The following is a 14347-nucleotide window of genomic DNA, read 5'->3' on the forward strand; positions in this document are numbered from 1 at the left end:
CTAAGAATTTTATAATTTTAGTTCTTACATTTACGTCTTTGATCCATTTTTAGTTCATTTTTAAATTTTTTTTTTAAATGTTTATTTATTTTTGACAGAGGGACGGAGCGTGAGCTGGGGAGGGGCAGAGAAAGAGGGAGACACAGAATCCGAAGCAGGCTCCAGGCTCTGAGCTGTCAGCACAGAGCCTGACGCGGGGCTCGAACTCACAGACTGTGAGATCATGACCTGAGCCGAAGTCAGACACTCAACGACTGAGCCACCCAGGCGCCCCCATTTTTAGTTCATTTTTATATATGATGTGAGGTGTTTATGTGCGTTTAAGGCGGTCCAGCTTCATTCTTTTGCATGTGGATATCTAGTCCCAACACCACTTATTAAAGAGACTGATCTTTACTCGATTTAATTGTCCCGACACTAGTGAATATTTTTAATGTGATTTTTGTTTCTCACACAAAGTATATTTCTGAGTCAAGCATACGGTAGTTATCATATATAACTTTATGAAAACTTAACAATGAATATATGATCATAAGAGGCTCCCATGATTCTCCTGCAAGTTCCCAAATAATGTACACTTTGTTTTATTTTTTTTTAACATAACTTATTGTCAAATTGGCTTACATACAATACCCAGTTCTCATCCCAACAAGTGCCCTCCTCAATGCCCATCACCCATTTTCCCCTCTCCCCAATGCCCCCATCCACCCTCAGTTTGTTCTCTGTGTATAAGAGTCTCTTGTGGTTTGCCTTCCTCCCTCTCTGTTTGTAACTATTTTTTCCCCTTCCCTTCCCTCATGGTCTTCTGTTAAGTTTCTCAAGATCTACATATGAGTGAAAACATGATATCTTCCTTTTCTGACTGACTTATTTTACTTAGCTTAATACCTTCCAGTTCCGTCCACATTGCTGCAAATGGCATGATTTCATTCTTTCTCATTGCCGAGTAGTATTCCATTGTATATATAAACCATAGCTTCTTTATCCATTCATCAGTTGATGGACACTTAGGCTCTTTCCATAATTTGGCTACTGTTGAAAGCGCTGCTATAAACATTGGGTTACATGTGCCCCTATGTATCAGCACTCCTGTATCCCTTGGGTAAATTCCTAATGGCGCTATTGCTGGGTCATAAGGTAGTTCTATTTTTAATTTTTTGAGGAACCTCCACACTGTTTTCCAGAGCAGCTGCACTAGTTTGCATTCCCACCAACAGATAATGCACACTTTAGTTTGAAGATGAATGTTCCGTTACAGGGATCGGTGACATTCCAGGATGTGGCTGTGGACTTCACCCCAGAAGAGTGGCAGCTGCTGGACTGTGATCAGAGAACCTTGTATTGGGATGTGATGCTGGAGAACTTTAGAAACCTCACCGCAGTGGGTAAGGACAGTGGGTGGTAACTAACTCTTCACTGTAACTGAGCATGTACTCATAGTGCCCTTCCTGTGGGACGTGTGGACATTCTAAAGCATTACGGAGTTTGGCCCTGAATGTCAGTGGTCACAGACTCTTGATCCCCTTTGAGATGAAGCATAAACAGAGAATGTGTGTTTATGCTTCCACCTTCCAAATGGCGGAGAAAGGTCTTTTTTGTTCTAAAGTCTGTCATCCTTTCCAGGCTCTGAGATTCAAGGAGGCAGACCTGAATTGTGAGGTAGTTGTTTGTGTCTCGCACTTTGTCTCCAGTTCTGTGTTGTTTCCCACGAACAGGGGGTCCAGTTACCAAAACAAAAGTGATCTTCAAGGAGGAGCAAGGACAGGAGTCATGGATGGTGGAGGGGGAGAACCCATGTTGGCGCTATCCAGGTGAGTGAGAGAAAGCTAGGCAGATGGGAGTCTTTGGAATTGAGATTCCAGTTGGTCAGTGAGGGACAGGTACCTTTGAAGCACCTCTTAAAAACCACACCTTTGGAAGTGACTGGGTATGCTTGACCTACCAATTCATTGTCAGATCCGCAGATGACACCTTCACTCACTCGGCCCACGTAGCTGTTTTTTGTCTTTGCTCAGCTCTTATATGGAGGAATGTCCCTTTCCTCTCTGCCCAGGCTCCCTATGCTTCCTGTTTTATGTAGGTCCTTGCTTTGTTCTCTTAATTCCCCAAGTCCTCATTCTTCTTTTTTCCTCATCATGATCATAGATAGGGGTGCCTGGGTGGCTTAGTTAACCAACCGATTCTTGATCTCAGGTCAGGTCTTGATCTCAGGGTCGTGAGTTCAAGCCTCGCATTGGGCTCCACACTGGGCATGGAGCCTACTTTGTAAAACAAAACAAAACTAAAAAATGATCCCAGATCTTTTTTTATACATCTAATTCTTTTTTTTTTTTTTTTTTTTTTTTTTAGTTTTTTGTTTTTTTAACGTTTATTCATTTTTTTTTAAATTTTTTTTTAACGTTTATTTATTTTTGAGACAGAGAGAAACAGAGCATGAATGGGGGAGGGTCAGAGAGAGGGAGACACAGAATCCAAAACAGGCTCCAGGCTCTGAGTTGTCAGCACAGAGCCTGACATGGGGCTCGACCTCACGGACCGCGAGATCATGACCTGAGCCGAAGTCGGACGCTTAACCGACTGAGCCACCCAGGTGCCCCACGTTTATTCATTTTTGAGAGACAGAGAGAGGCAGAGCATGAGCGGGGAAGGGGCAGAGAGAGAGGGAGACACAGAATCTGAAGCAGGCTCCAGGCTCTGAGCTGTCAGCATAGAGCCCAACACGGAGCTCGAACTCATGAGCTGTGAGATCATGACCTGAGCTGAGGTCAGAAGCTCAGCTGACTGAGCCAACCAGGCGCCCCTATACGTCTAATTCTTACACTGTAGTCAGATCATGTAGATTTGAAGTCTTACTCCACCAGTCACTGTCTAACCTAATTATTTTGTAGCACAACTTTATTTATAAAACAGGGATAATATTAATCCTCACTTCAGGTTTCTTTTAAAGATTATGTGAGTTACTACATGCAAACCCGTTCAAGTAGTTGGCAGATAGTAAGAGTTCAGTATATGTTGGCTATTTTTATTTTTATTTTTTTTGTTTAACTTTTTAAAGAGATTTTTATTTTAAAACTTACAGGAACTTTATGCTCTAATTATTCCTCTTTTCAAAAAAAAAAAACCCAAAAAACCTTTTCTTATAGCATATACCCCATCTCTGTACCCCACCTTGCTCATCTTTCATCTCACTGCTGACTTGGGGTATCTACCTTATAGTGCATCTGTCCGCTTCACTTGGTGATACTGATGTCATTTGGAAATTCTCCAGCTTCATTTGAGTTGGTTCCTCGCTAATCTGCCCTCACCCTCACTTCCTGCTTATCCACCTTTGTTTCTTGCCTTCGTGTCTCTCTCCAGAACTTCTCCCACAGTAACTCCTTCAGAAACTGCATCCCTCTGAAGAACTTGCATGATTTTCTTTGTGCTCTCTGTGCCTCTCCAACTTCCCATTCCTGTAATTTTCCCCACCTGGCTTTAATCTCCGTTTATTCATAGTAACCAATATTTAATATGCTTCAACCTTCACCTTTCTCTTTAAATTATAATCAAGGATAATGACTGGCCTGCTGCTTTGCAGTCTCTGAATCACTGTGGTAAGCAACTTAGCTTTTCTGTGTCACGAGTGTTTCCTTAAATACTGTTAGACTTATTACTGGTGATTTCAATTATTAGGTTATCCAAGACTGATTTAAAATAAAATTTTCTTTTTCCACAGAGCCCGTAAAAGAAGTATGTTTCAAATGATTAAGACACCAATTAAGTGTATTTTACATTCCTGGGACCCCAACTTCTAATACAAACCAAGTGAATTTTAACTCCTGCTATGGTGTCTAGGCCATTCATGATTCTATGTTGCCAATTCTGTTCTATTTTCTGTTTTATATTAGATGTTCGTGCAAGATTTATCCAAATCATTTCATTTTCTGAGTCACTCTTCTGACAAATTAGCAGGAGTTATTCCTTTATAACATTTATTAAGTGATACTTAAATGGCTTTTAAGGTCTCTTTAATGTGATCCCATTCTGTTTATCTGGAACGGTCCATCTTTTCCCTATTCCATGGCAGTTGGGCTCTTTAGTGAACTTTGTACACGATTTTCTTCTGTGTGTCAGTTCTTTTGATACTGGTGTGCTCTAAAACCAGCATGCTACTAAGTCTGAATTCAGTGTTCTCCTCTTTCATGATAACTCCAGCCTATGTTAATCTCTACCTATTTGAAGCTCCGTCCCAGCTCTACTATGGCTCTTTCATGAAAACTTGACATATATTCTTTTAGATTTTTTTAAAACTTTATTTATTTATTTATTATTATTTTTTAAAATTTACATCCAAGTTAGCATATAGTGCAATAATGATTTCAGGAGTAGATTCCAGTGATTCATCCCCTGTGTATAACACCCAGTGCTCATCCCAACAAGTGTGTGCCTTAATGCCCTTTGCCCATTTAGCCCATTCCCCCACCTACAACCCCTCCAGCAGCCCTCAGTTTGTTCTCTGTATTTAAGAGTCTCTTATGTTTTGACCCCTCCCTGTTTTTATATTATTTTTGCTTCCCTTCCCTTATGTTCATCTGTTCTGTGTCTTAAAGTCCTCATATGAGTGAAGTCATATGATACTTGTCTTTCTCTGACTAATTTCGCTTAGCATAATACCCTCTAGTTCCATCCACATAGTTGCAAATGGCAAGATTTCATTCTTTTTGATTGCTGAGTAATACTTCATTGTATATATATATACCACATCTTTATCCATTCATCTGTCCATGGACATTTGGGCCTTTTCCATACTTTGGCTATTGTCAATAGCACTGCTGTAAACATTGGGGTGTATGTGCCCCCTTTGAAACAGTACACCTGTATCCTTTGGCTAAGTACTTAGTAGTGTAACTGCTGGGTCGTAGGGTAGTTCTATTTTTAATTTTTTAAAGAACCTCCATACTATTTTCCAGGGTGTCTGCACCAGTTTAAAACCCTGTATGCTCATGGGGCACCTGGGTGGCTCAATTGGTTATGTGTCCAACTTCGGCTCAGGTCATGATCTCATGGTTCGTGGGTTCAAGCCCTGCGTTGGGCTCTGTGCTGACAGCTCAGAGCCTGGAGCCTGCTTTGGATTCTGTGTCTCCCTCTCTCTTTTGCCCTTTTCCTGCTCGTGCTCTCTCTCTGTCTCTCAACAATAAATAAATGTTAAAAAACATTTTTTTTTTAAAACCCTGTGTGCTTTTAAGGCATCTTTTCTCATGATAATGCCCTGAAGAGAAAGTCCTATATCATTTTTTGTTTTTATACCATTGCTGAGCACACACTGGATATTTAACGAACATTTCATTAATTTACTGTTGTAAAGTCAGGCACTGTGGGATGCTTCTTATTCTTTCAGTGAAGCTTTTGTTACGTTTCCTGAGGAGGATTCAAAGAAAGCAAAAAAACCCATTACCATTTTCCAAGGTGTGAAAATTGTGGTTGAGAGGCAAAACAGCCATATCAGATATTTAAAAATTTTATGAGTGTGGAAGATTTGTTGGATGTACAATAACATTGCAGTTTTTTTCTAGCTAATTGTCAGAATGAGTGGTTTCGGGCAGCAGTGGGACTGTCCTGGAAGTTCAGAGAAAATGGAGCTTAAAGTTAAAGTATGCAAAGATGAGAGGAGTCATTTTTTGAGATTATGGAACAATGGTTCCTCCCTAAAGAATATGTAAGTACTAAATAGGGTGAGAGGTGATGAGGTAGAGCAAGTTAAGATGGGAAAGGAACATGAGCAAAATATTGTAATTATTTAGAGTCTAGAATTCTTGGAACAGAAGGTATTTGTTCAGGACTAGAAAAATGCGTGCTTAGATACCATGAATGAATTCATTATAATGTATAGTTTTGTTCACCAGGCTGATTGCCCTGGATATTTCAGTTGGTTACTATTAGTTGAGGGAACCCAGGACGCTGCTGCTTCCCATTAGTTGAAGCAGCGAGGAAAGAAGACAGGAACTTCACTCTGCATAAAGAAATCTGTACCGAAGGGGTGCCTGGGTGGCTTAGTCGGTTGAGTGTCCGACTTCAGCTCAGGTCATGATCTCTCTGCTGGTGAGTTCGAGCCTCACATCGGGCTCTGTGCTGACAGCTCGGAGCCCGGAGCCTGCTTCGGATTCTGTCTCCCTCTCTCTCTGCCCCTCCCCCGCTCACACTCTGTCTCTCTCTGTCTCTCAAAAATGAATAAATGTTAAGAAAATTTAAAAAAAAAATGTGTACCGGTGGCTATAGCCCACTGCTTGGAGCAGCTCCACAGAGAAGAAGGCATGAGGTTAGAAGCTGGGGTGTTGTACTAACACTCCACAAGGAGAGAAATTCAGGAGGGGGTTTTAACCCCTTCTCCCTCTTTTTTTTAGTTTATTTTTTTAAGCAGTTTCTACACACAATATGAGGCTCAAACTCATGACCCCGAGATCAAGAGCCATGTGCTCCTCCGACTGAGCCAGTCAGGCACCCTCCCCCCCCTTTTAGTGGAGAGATCGACTGGAGATTTGTAGTGTCTTGAGGATAGGAATGAAAAAATGTGACTTCAGCTTTCTAAGGACTAGGTTGTTGGGTAGATTGAAAGAAAATGTAAAAACTGTACTTGTCAAATACAAATACAACAAATAGTTGTCGTATATAGAAACCCAACCAGAATAAAAGCAATAGCAAGCAGACAGAATCTGTGCCTGGGCTTCCAAGGACACAGGAGAATGAATCCCAGCTGTTGTAGATTGGTGCCCTCTGCAGACGTGTCTCACCTGTGATTTGGATGGAGTCAGAGGACTGGAGATGTAAGAATGTTCTTGAAGGTAACTGCCATTGTGCCAGGTGATTAAGAGGAGAAAGAGATGTGAATGAGGGAAACGGGGGGCTGTCCTACCAGGGTAATCTAGGACCGGGGTGGTGGGGACTCTGATTCTGATCTGCTGCCTCCAGATCTGGTTTTTCCTCTGATATTTTCCCTTAACTCCAGAGTCTCTTGTTCCTCTGGTCACTCATCCATGGGTAGATCCCTGCAATAGGTCTCCATTCTGTGAGATAACCATGCATCAATGTTGAGCAACCTTTTGACTTCCTTTGTGCCCTACTCACTGTAACTTGTGCCTATTTAACTGTCTTCCATAGGTCACAAGATAAGCCATCTGTTCTCATTGTCATTCATCTCCCATTTCCTCTTCAGTTTTATTCTTAAAGCTCAAGAGCAAGGCAAATACAGGATTTATTTCAGAATTAGATACTAGATTTGAAATCATGTTTCTTTCAATAACTGTTGATGGAAAAAATTAACGAGGCATGTCTTACTGTACTCCTTTTTAGAAGCTGATTGGCTGCTTGTTGATGAATCAGAGAAGAACCAAGAAAGCAAAGACAATTTTTTGAATTCAGTTTTGTTCACCTTCAATAAAATTCTGACTACGGAGAGACACCATGGTTATAACATGAGCACAAGCCTTAATCCTACAAGAAAAAAACCATATGAATGTAAATCATATGGGAAGAGTTTGCAGTCTACTTTAGATTTACTTAATTATAATACATACTATACTGGAGAAAACTCTTATGAATGCACTCAATGTGGGAAAACCTTCAAAAAGAAGTTTCATTTCATTAGACATGAAAAAAATCATACGAGGAAAAAGCCCTTTGAATGCAACGACTGTGGGAAAGCCTATAGCAGGAAGTCTCACCTTACATCTCATCAGAAAATCCATAATGGAGAGGGAGCCTTTGTGTGCAGTGATTGTGGGAAAGCATTTATGTACAGAGCACAACTGGTGGTCCACCAGAGACTTCACACTGGAGAGAAGCCTTATGAATGCCATCAGTGTGGGAAGTCATTCACTTGGAACTCTTCCTTTACCCAACATGTGAAATCTCATACACTCGAAAACTCGTTTGAATGTAAAGAATGTGGGAAAACCTTCAGGTATAGCTCATCCCTTTATAAACATTCTAGATTTCATACAGGAGAGAAACCCTACCGATGTATCATATGTGGCAAAGCCTTTGGTAACACATCTGTGCTTGTTACGCATCAAAGAATTCATACAGGAGAGAAACCATATGGGTGTATTGAATGTGGCAAAGCCTTCATCAAGAAGTCACATCTCCTTAGACATCAGATAACTCACACAGGAGAAAAGCCCTATCAATGTAACAAATGTGGGAAAGCTTTTTCCCAGAAGTCAAATCTTATTGTACACCAGAAAACTCATACATAATATTCATGCTGTGAATATGACAAAGCCTTAAATATTAGATAAATCTTATTAAATCGAAAATTCATGGTGAAGAGAAATCCACCAATTTGGATTTGGCAAAGTAGATTCCCATAAAAAAATAATGCCAGTCATGTTCTGAAAGTGATAATAAAGTGTTAAAAAGATCACAGAAAACATTGATTTATAAATAATAGAGCATGGAGCTTAAAAAGTAGCATAAATTAATGAAGGAATTAGTGAAAACTACATTTACCGTCTCTGATTTTTATTTTTATAACAAATTATCAAATATGCAAGTGTGAGTATAAAATGTTTACGTATTAAATTATATGTTAAGAGTGAAGCACATATCATTTTTTCTTCCAATCCTAAAAACCTGCAAGTGAAAAAATGTGGTTTAATACGAAGTATGAATTTCAGTAAATTTTCATCCATTTGGCACTTTTAATGGGCAAGGCAGTGTTACTGAGTCTCAGTCTCCTCTTTAATTATAAAACTTGTTGGGGCGCCTGGGTGGCTCGTCGGTTGGGCGTCCGACTTCGGCTCAGGTCATGATCTCACGGTCTGTGAGTTCGAGCCCCGCGTCGGGCTCTGTGCTGACAGCTCAGAGCCTGGAGCCTGTTTCGGATTCTGTGTCTCCCTCTCTCTCTGCTCCTCTCCTGTTCATGCTCTGTCTCTCTCTGTCTCAAAAATAAATAAACGTTAAAAAAAAATTTTAATTATAAAACTTGTTAAAAAGATGTTTTCCTGTGTATGTAAGCAGCAAAACAATATACCAATTGAGAGGGAAAAGCATTTGTATTCTGTATTACGGTAAGCATTCAGTTGAAAATAAGTTTGTAAATAAAACATTTGCCCTTCACACATTCCTGTTCTTTTTCACTGGTGTATCTACATAAGGTGTAAGCACAGCTCAAGTAATGTTTAACTGAGGTACCATCTGTATTTGATTTTAATAGACTAGGGTGTCCTGATACTTTGCAACTTTGGGGGAGTGAGTTTTTGTGTCTGTTTTTGTTTTCTTGTAAGAAATTGAGACAGGCTTAGCTCTTATGGGTGCCTGGAGTTGTCCTTGTGACAGCATAGGCGGCGTTAAGTTGCAGAGAGCATGTCCCTCCTTAGCAACTGCACTTTGGAATGTGATATTATGTAAGTTATGCATAGTCCCTTAAAAGGATGAACCACCCATTATTTAAGCTGGAGTTTTTAATTGCTGTCCACAGTGTTCCTTGATAATGTCAAAAAAACTTTATGCCTTTTCCTGAGTAGTGACAAAACAACCTGAACCTAAATTTGGAAATCAAGCCTTTTCAAGCTTAAGCTGAGTTATAACTGTTGCATTGTTTTTCTTTCATTAGCCATTTTTTGAAGAGTAACATTGAGTAATGATTGTGAGAGATAGTACTTTTTTGAACAAGCACACAAGAACTTATGGAACTAAGTTAAATCTTGTCTCCTGACAAGAATTCTTCGCTTGACCAAACTTTTATCAGTCGCCTGCACCTTCTAGGCCTTCTCTTCTGTGCACTTCCTTGTAAAATGGTTTTAGCAAGAATCTCATGGAGTCAGTTTAACCAGAACTCCCTACCCTTGGTATTTGATCAGATTCCTCATCCTCTACCATCCATCACCCTGGCCTGTCTTCAGCAACAGTCGCGTTTGTTAGGTCGATTTAGCCAGAATCCTCCTTACCTCTGATTTTCCACCCATTGATTCCCACCTTGCTCCTTTGCTATAAATTCCCACTTGCCCATGCTGTATTCAGAGTTAAGACCAATCTCTCTACCCAATTGAAATCTCAATACAGTGGTCCTTATACCTATTGCAATGGTCCTGTCTTGCCATCTTTAACAAGTGACTTTGAATATCTTCTTTCTTTTTTTAATTTTTATTTTCGAGAAAGCGCAAGTGGGGGAGGGGCAGAGAGACGGAGACACAATTCAAAGCAGGCTCCAGGCTCCGAACTGTCAGCACAGAGCCCGATGCGGGGCTCAAACTCACGAACCGCGAGATCATGACCTGAGCTGAAGTCGGACCCTCAACCGACTGAGCCACCCAGATGCCCCGAATATCTTCTTTCTTTCATACACCCCAAGTGTTTCAGGAGGCTACAGGCTGGTTTTACTCTCGTAGTTCCAAAAATGTCTGGAACCCCTTTCTTTTGGAATTGTCTTTCAGAATCAGTTTGGTAGCCATGCCGGAAATTCTTTAGGTATTTATAGTCACAGGACTTGCCTTTTTTTCAGCTCAACGTTTTTCTCACTTCCTACATGAGATCCTCATTTTGTCCTACTTAGTTTTACCATTCCCATCCTGTCTCCCTTTCCCAAGCCCTTATCTCTCATCTGAGAAACTCCAAACTACTTAAAGGTAGTAGTTAGGGAGAGAGGCGGTAGGGGGCTCTACTGTTGCCAGCATGATGTGAGGCCCCTTGAAAGAGCAGCTGTGTGGGTCAACGTGGCAAGAAGTGTGCGGTGATCTGCTCTGGGGATAAGGGAATAAAACAAGGGAGTTTTAATTGTAATATATCAGGAAGCATGTAATCTGGGGTTCATAAATTATTTTGCTCCCTTCTGTAAGTGGAAGTAGGAATGCACTAGTAGAAAAAAATATTTCCAGTACTGGACAGATATAAACTGCCTCCTAGACAGCTTTTGCCACTGACCTCATTGTCAGGCTGTACAAAATTTTGGCAAGAAGAAAAACAGAAATATGCTTGGACTCATCTAAACATCTTGGATTCCCAGAACTCCCTAGTCTATTTGTGCTCTGTGGCTGAGACAGCCACGCACAATTTAGGTGAGAAATCCCTTGATTTTTACCACCTCTTTACAGTTTGTCATACCTTGAGATTTTCCGGGGGTTTGTTGTTTGTTTGTTTTACTCTATAAAAAGATAATTCAAAATGCCTTTTCTCTCTTTTATTTATACATAGGTGGTGTATTGGCATTTCCCCCCCAATGAAACTGTTCATTTTTCTGATTATATATGGTAATTTTTAAGAATCAAATATGAAAAATGTAATGAAAACAAAAACAAAAACAACAAATGGAAACAAAAACAAAAACAAAAAATGGAAAGGGAAATCTGAGTTTAGGAGTCCTCATGTTCTAGAAAAAAGGAGAACATTTAGGCCTTCTAAGATGTAAAAAATTAAGAGTAGAAAAGCATAGAAATAGAATATGTAACTTACAAATCTGAAGAGAGGAATAATGAGAACTTAATATATCCAACAGAGATCAGGGAAAGTGAAAAGTGCAGAAAAACTCTACACTTTATTCATATTTCACTACTTTCCCCACAAATGTCCTTTTTCTGTTCTACGATCCAATCCAAGATACCACATTGTATTTAAACCAACAATGTTCTTTTTAACAAATTTTTTTTTTCCAGTCCAGGATCCAAACCAGGATTACCATTGCATGTCTTTTTTCCTTTTCTTTCTTTTCTTTTTCTTTCTTTCTTTCTTTCTTTCTTTCTTTCTTTCTTTCTTTCTTTCTTCTTTCTTTCTCTCACAAAGACCATATGGATTTATGGATTTATTTAATTTATTTCTTTAGTAGCATAACTTTTTTTAAATTTTTTTTAAATATAATTTATTGTCAAGTTAGCTAACACACAGAGTATACAGTGTGCTCTTAGCTTCGGGAGTAGATTCCCATGATTCATCACTTATATATATAACACTCAGTCCTTATCCCAACAAGTGCCCTCCTCAATGCTCATTACCATTTTCCCTCCCGGCCCCGCCGTCAACCCTCAATTTGTTCTCTGTATTTAAGAGTCTTGTGATTTGACTCCCTCTCAGTTTTTTTTCCTCTCAGACTATTTTTTTTCTTTCCCTTCCGCCATGGTCTTCTATTAAGTTTCTCAAATTCCACGTATTAGTGAGAACATAGATCTTTCTCTGATTGACTTATTTCACTTAGCATAATACCCTTCAGTTCCATCCACATTGTTGCAAATGTGAAGATTTTATTTTTTTTTCATTGCCAAGTAGTATTCCATTGTATATATATATACCACATCATCTTGATCCATTCATCAGTTGATGGACATCTGGGCTCTTTCCATACTTTGGCTATTGTTGATAGCCCTGCTATAAACATTGGGGCTATGAATCAGCACTCCTGTATCCTTTGGATACATTCCTAGTAGTGTATTCCTAGTAGTGTTACTGCTGGGTCATAGGGCGGTTCTATTTTCAATTTTTTGAGGAGCCTCCACAGTTTTTCAGAGTGGCTGCACCAGTTTGCATTCCCACCAACAGTGCAAGAGGGTTCCCCTTTCTCCACATCCTTGCCAACATCTATTATTGCCTGAGTTGTTCATTTTAGCCACTCTGACGGGTGCAGTGGTATCTCAATGTGGTTTTGATTTGTATTTCCTTGATGATGAGCGATGTTGAACGTCTTTTCATGTGTCTGTTAGCCATCTGGATGTTCTTCTTTTGAAAAGCGTCTATTCATGTCTCCTGCCTATTTCTTCATTGGATTATTTGTTTTTCAGGTGTTGAGTTTGATAAATTCTTTATAGATTTTGGATTATAACCCTTTATCCAATACGTCATTTGCAAATATCGTCTCCCATTCCGTTGGTTGCCTTTTAGTTTCATTGTTTCCCTTGCTGTGCAGAAGCTTTTTATCTTGATGAATTCCCAATAGTTCATTTTTGCTTTTATTTCTCTTGCCTCTGGAGACGCGTTGAGTAAGAAGTTGCTGCAGCTGAGGTCAGAGGTTGTTGACTGTTTTCCCCTATAGCATTTTGATGGTTTCCTGTCTCATATTTAGGTCTTTCATCTATTTTGAGTTTATTTTTGTGTCTGGTATAAGAAAGTGGTCCAGTTTCATTCCTTTGCATGTTGCTGTCCAGTTTTCCCAGCACCATTTGCTAAAGAGACTGTCTTTTTTCCATTGGATACTCTTTCCTGCTATGAAAGATTAGTTGGCCATACATTTTTTGGTCCCATTCTGGGTTCTCTATTCTGTTCGATTGGTCTATGTGTCTGTTTCTGTGCCAATACCATACTGTCTTGATGATTACGGCTTTGTAGTACAGGCTAAAGTCCAGGATTGTGATGCCTCCAACTTTGATTTTCTTTTTCAACATTACTTTGGCTATTCAGGGTCTTTTCCCACTGCATTTCTTTAGATTCCCTTAATCTGAAATAATTCCTCATCCTTTCAACATCTTTCATGACTTTGTTATTTTTGGAAAGTACAAGCCAGTTATTTTGTTGAATGTCCCTCGTGTTCAGTTGGTCTGATGTTTTCTCATAATTAGATTCAAGGAATGCATTTTTGGCAAGTATATCACATAAGTGATATTCTCAACATTTCAGGACAGGAGGCACAATGTTGACTTGTTTCATTACTGGTAATTTTAACTTTGATCACTTGGTTAAGGTGGCATCTACCAGGTTTCTCAATTGCAAAATTACCATTTTTTTTCCTTTGTAATTAAGTAATTTGTAGGAGAAATATCCTGTTTTTCATCAAAAATTTATTAGTATCAAATAAAATACAACAAGTGCTCCATGAGGGCTGGTATTTTCATCTGTTTTGTTCATTAGTACACACCTAAATCAATGCCTGGTACATAACATGAGCTTGATCAACATGTTTTTGTTGAATGAATATTAGATATATGCTTACAATAAGGCCTGATAGTATACACACATTTTATTTTATGTTTATTTATTTTTGAGAGAGTATGAATGGGGGAGGGGCAGAGAGAGAGAGAGAGAGAGAGGGAGAATCCCAAGCAGGCTCCGTGATGTCAGTGTGCAGTCTCACTCAGGGCTCAACCTCATGAACAGTGAGATCATGACCTGAGCCAAAGTTGGAGGCTTAATGCACTGAGCCACCCAGGTGCCTCCACACATTTTATTTTAAAGGGTGGGGGCAGAGGCTTGAGGTAAAAAGATCTGCAAAAAACAAAAAACAAACAAATAAAAAACCATGTAAAAGAGAAAGTGTCTCAAACCCACTCTGGGCAAAAGGGTTTTGTTTTTGTTTTGCACACTATAATTCATGGGGAAAATTATCATTCTGGTACAATTCTGGGAGAAACTATCATTCCTAATAAGAAATTTTAAAATGGCTTTCATTGATTAA

General features: G+C 39.5%; 1 protein-coding gene across 4 annotated transcripts in view; it reads left to right on the forward strand.

Annotated features, from left to right (window-relative positions):
- ZNF684 (zinc finger protein 684) overlaps nucleotides 1-8794 on the forward strand; it is a 29607-nt gene extending 20813 nt beyond the window's left edge. For all 4 annotated transcript variants that reach the window (XM_042951603.1, XM_042951607.1, XM_042951605.1 and 1 more), the window contains 3 exons: nucleotides 1259-1385; nucleotides 1716-1811; nucleotides 7327-8794. In XM_042951603.1, coding sequence (XP_042807537.1) covers nucleotides 1259-1385; nucleotides 1716-1811; nucleotides 7327-8231 — 1128 coding nt within the window. In that variant the 3' untranslated portion in view covers nucleotides 8232-8794. The remainder of the gene's footprint in view (nucleotides 1-1258; nucleotides 1386-1715; nucleotides 1812-7326) is intronic.
- The last annotated feature ends 5553 nt before the right edge of the window (nucleotides 8795-14347 follow it).

Source organism: Panthera leo, chromosome C1 (assembly GCF_018350215.1).
Source record: "Panthera leo isolate Ple1 chromosome C1, P.leo_Ple1_pat1.1, whole genome shotgun sequence".
Lineage (NCBI taxonomy): Eukaryota > Metazoa > Chordata > Mammalia > Carnivora > Felidae > Panthera > Panthera leo.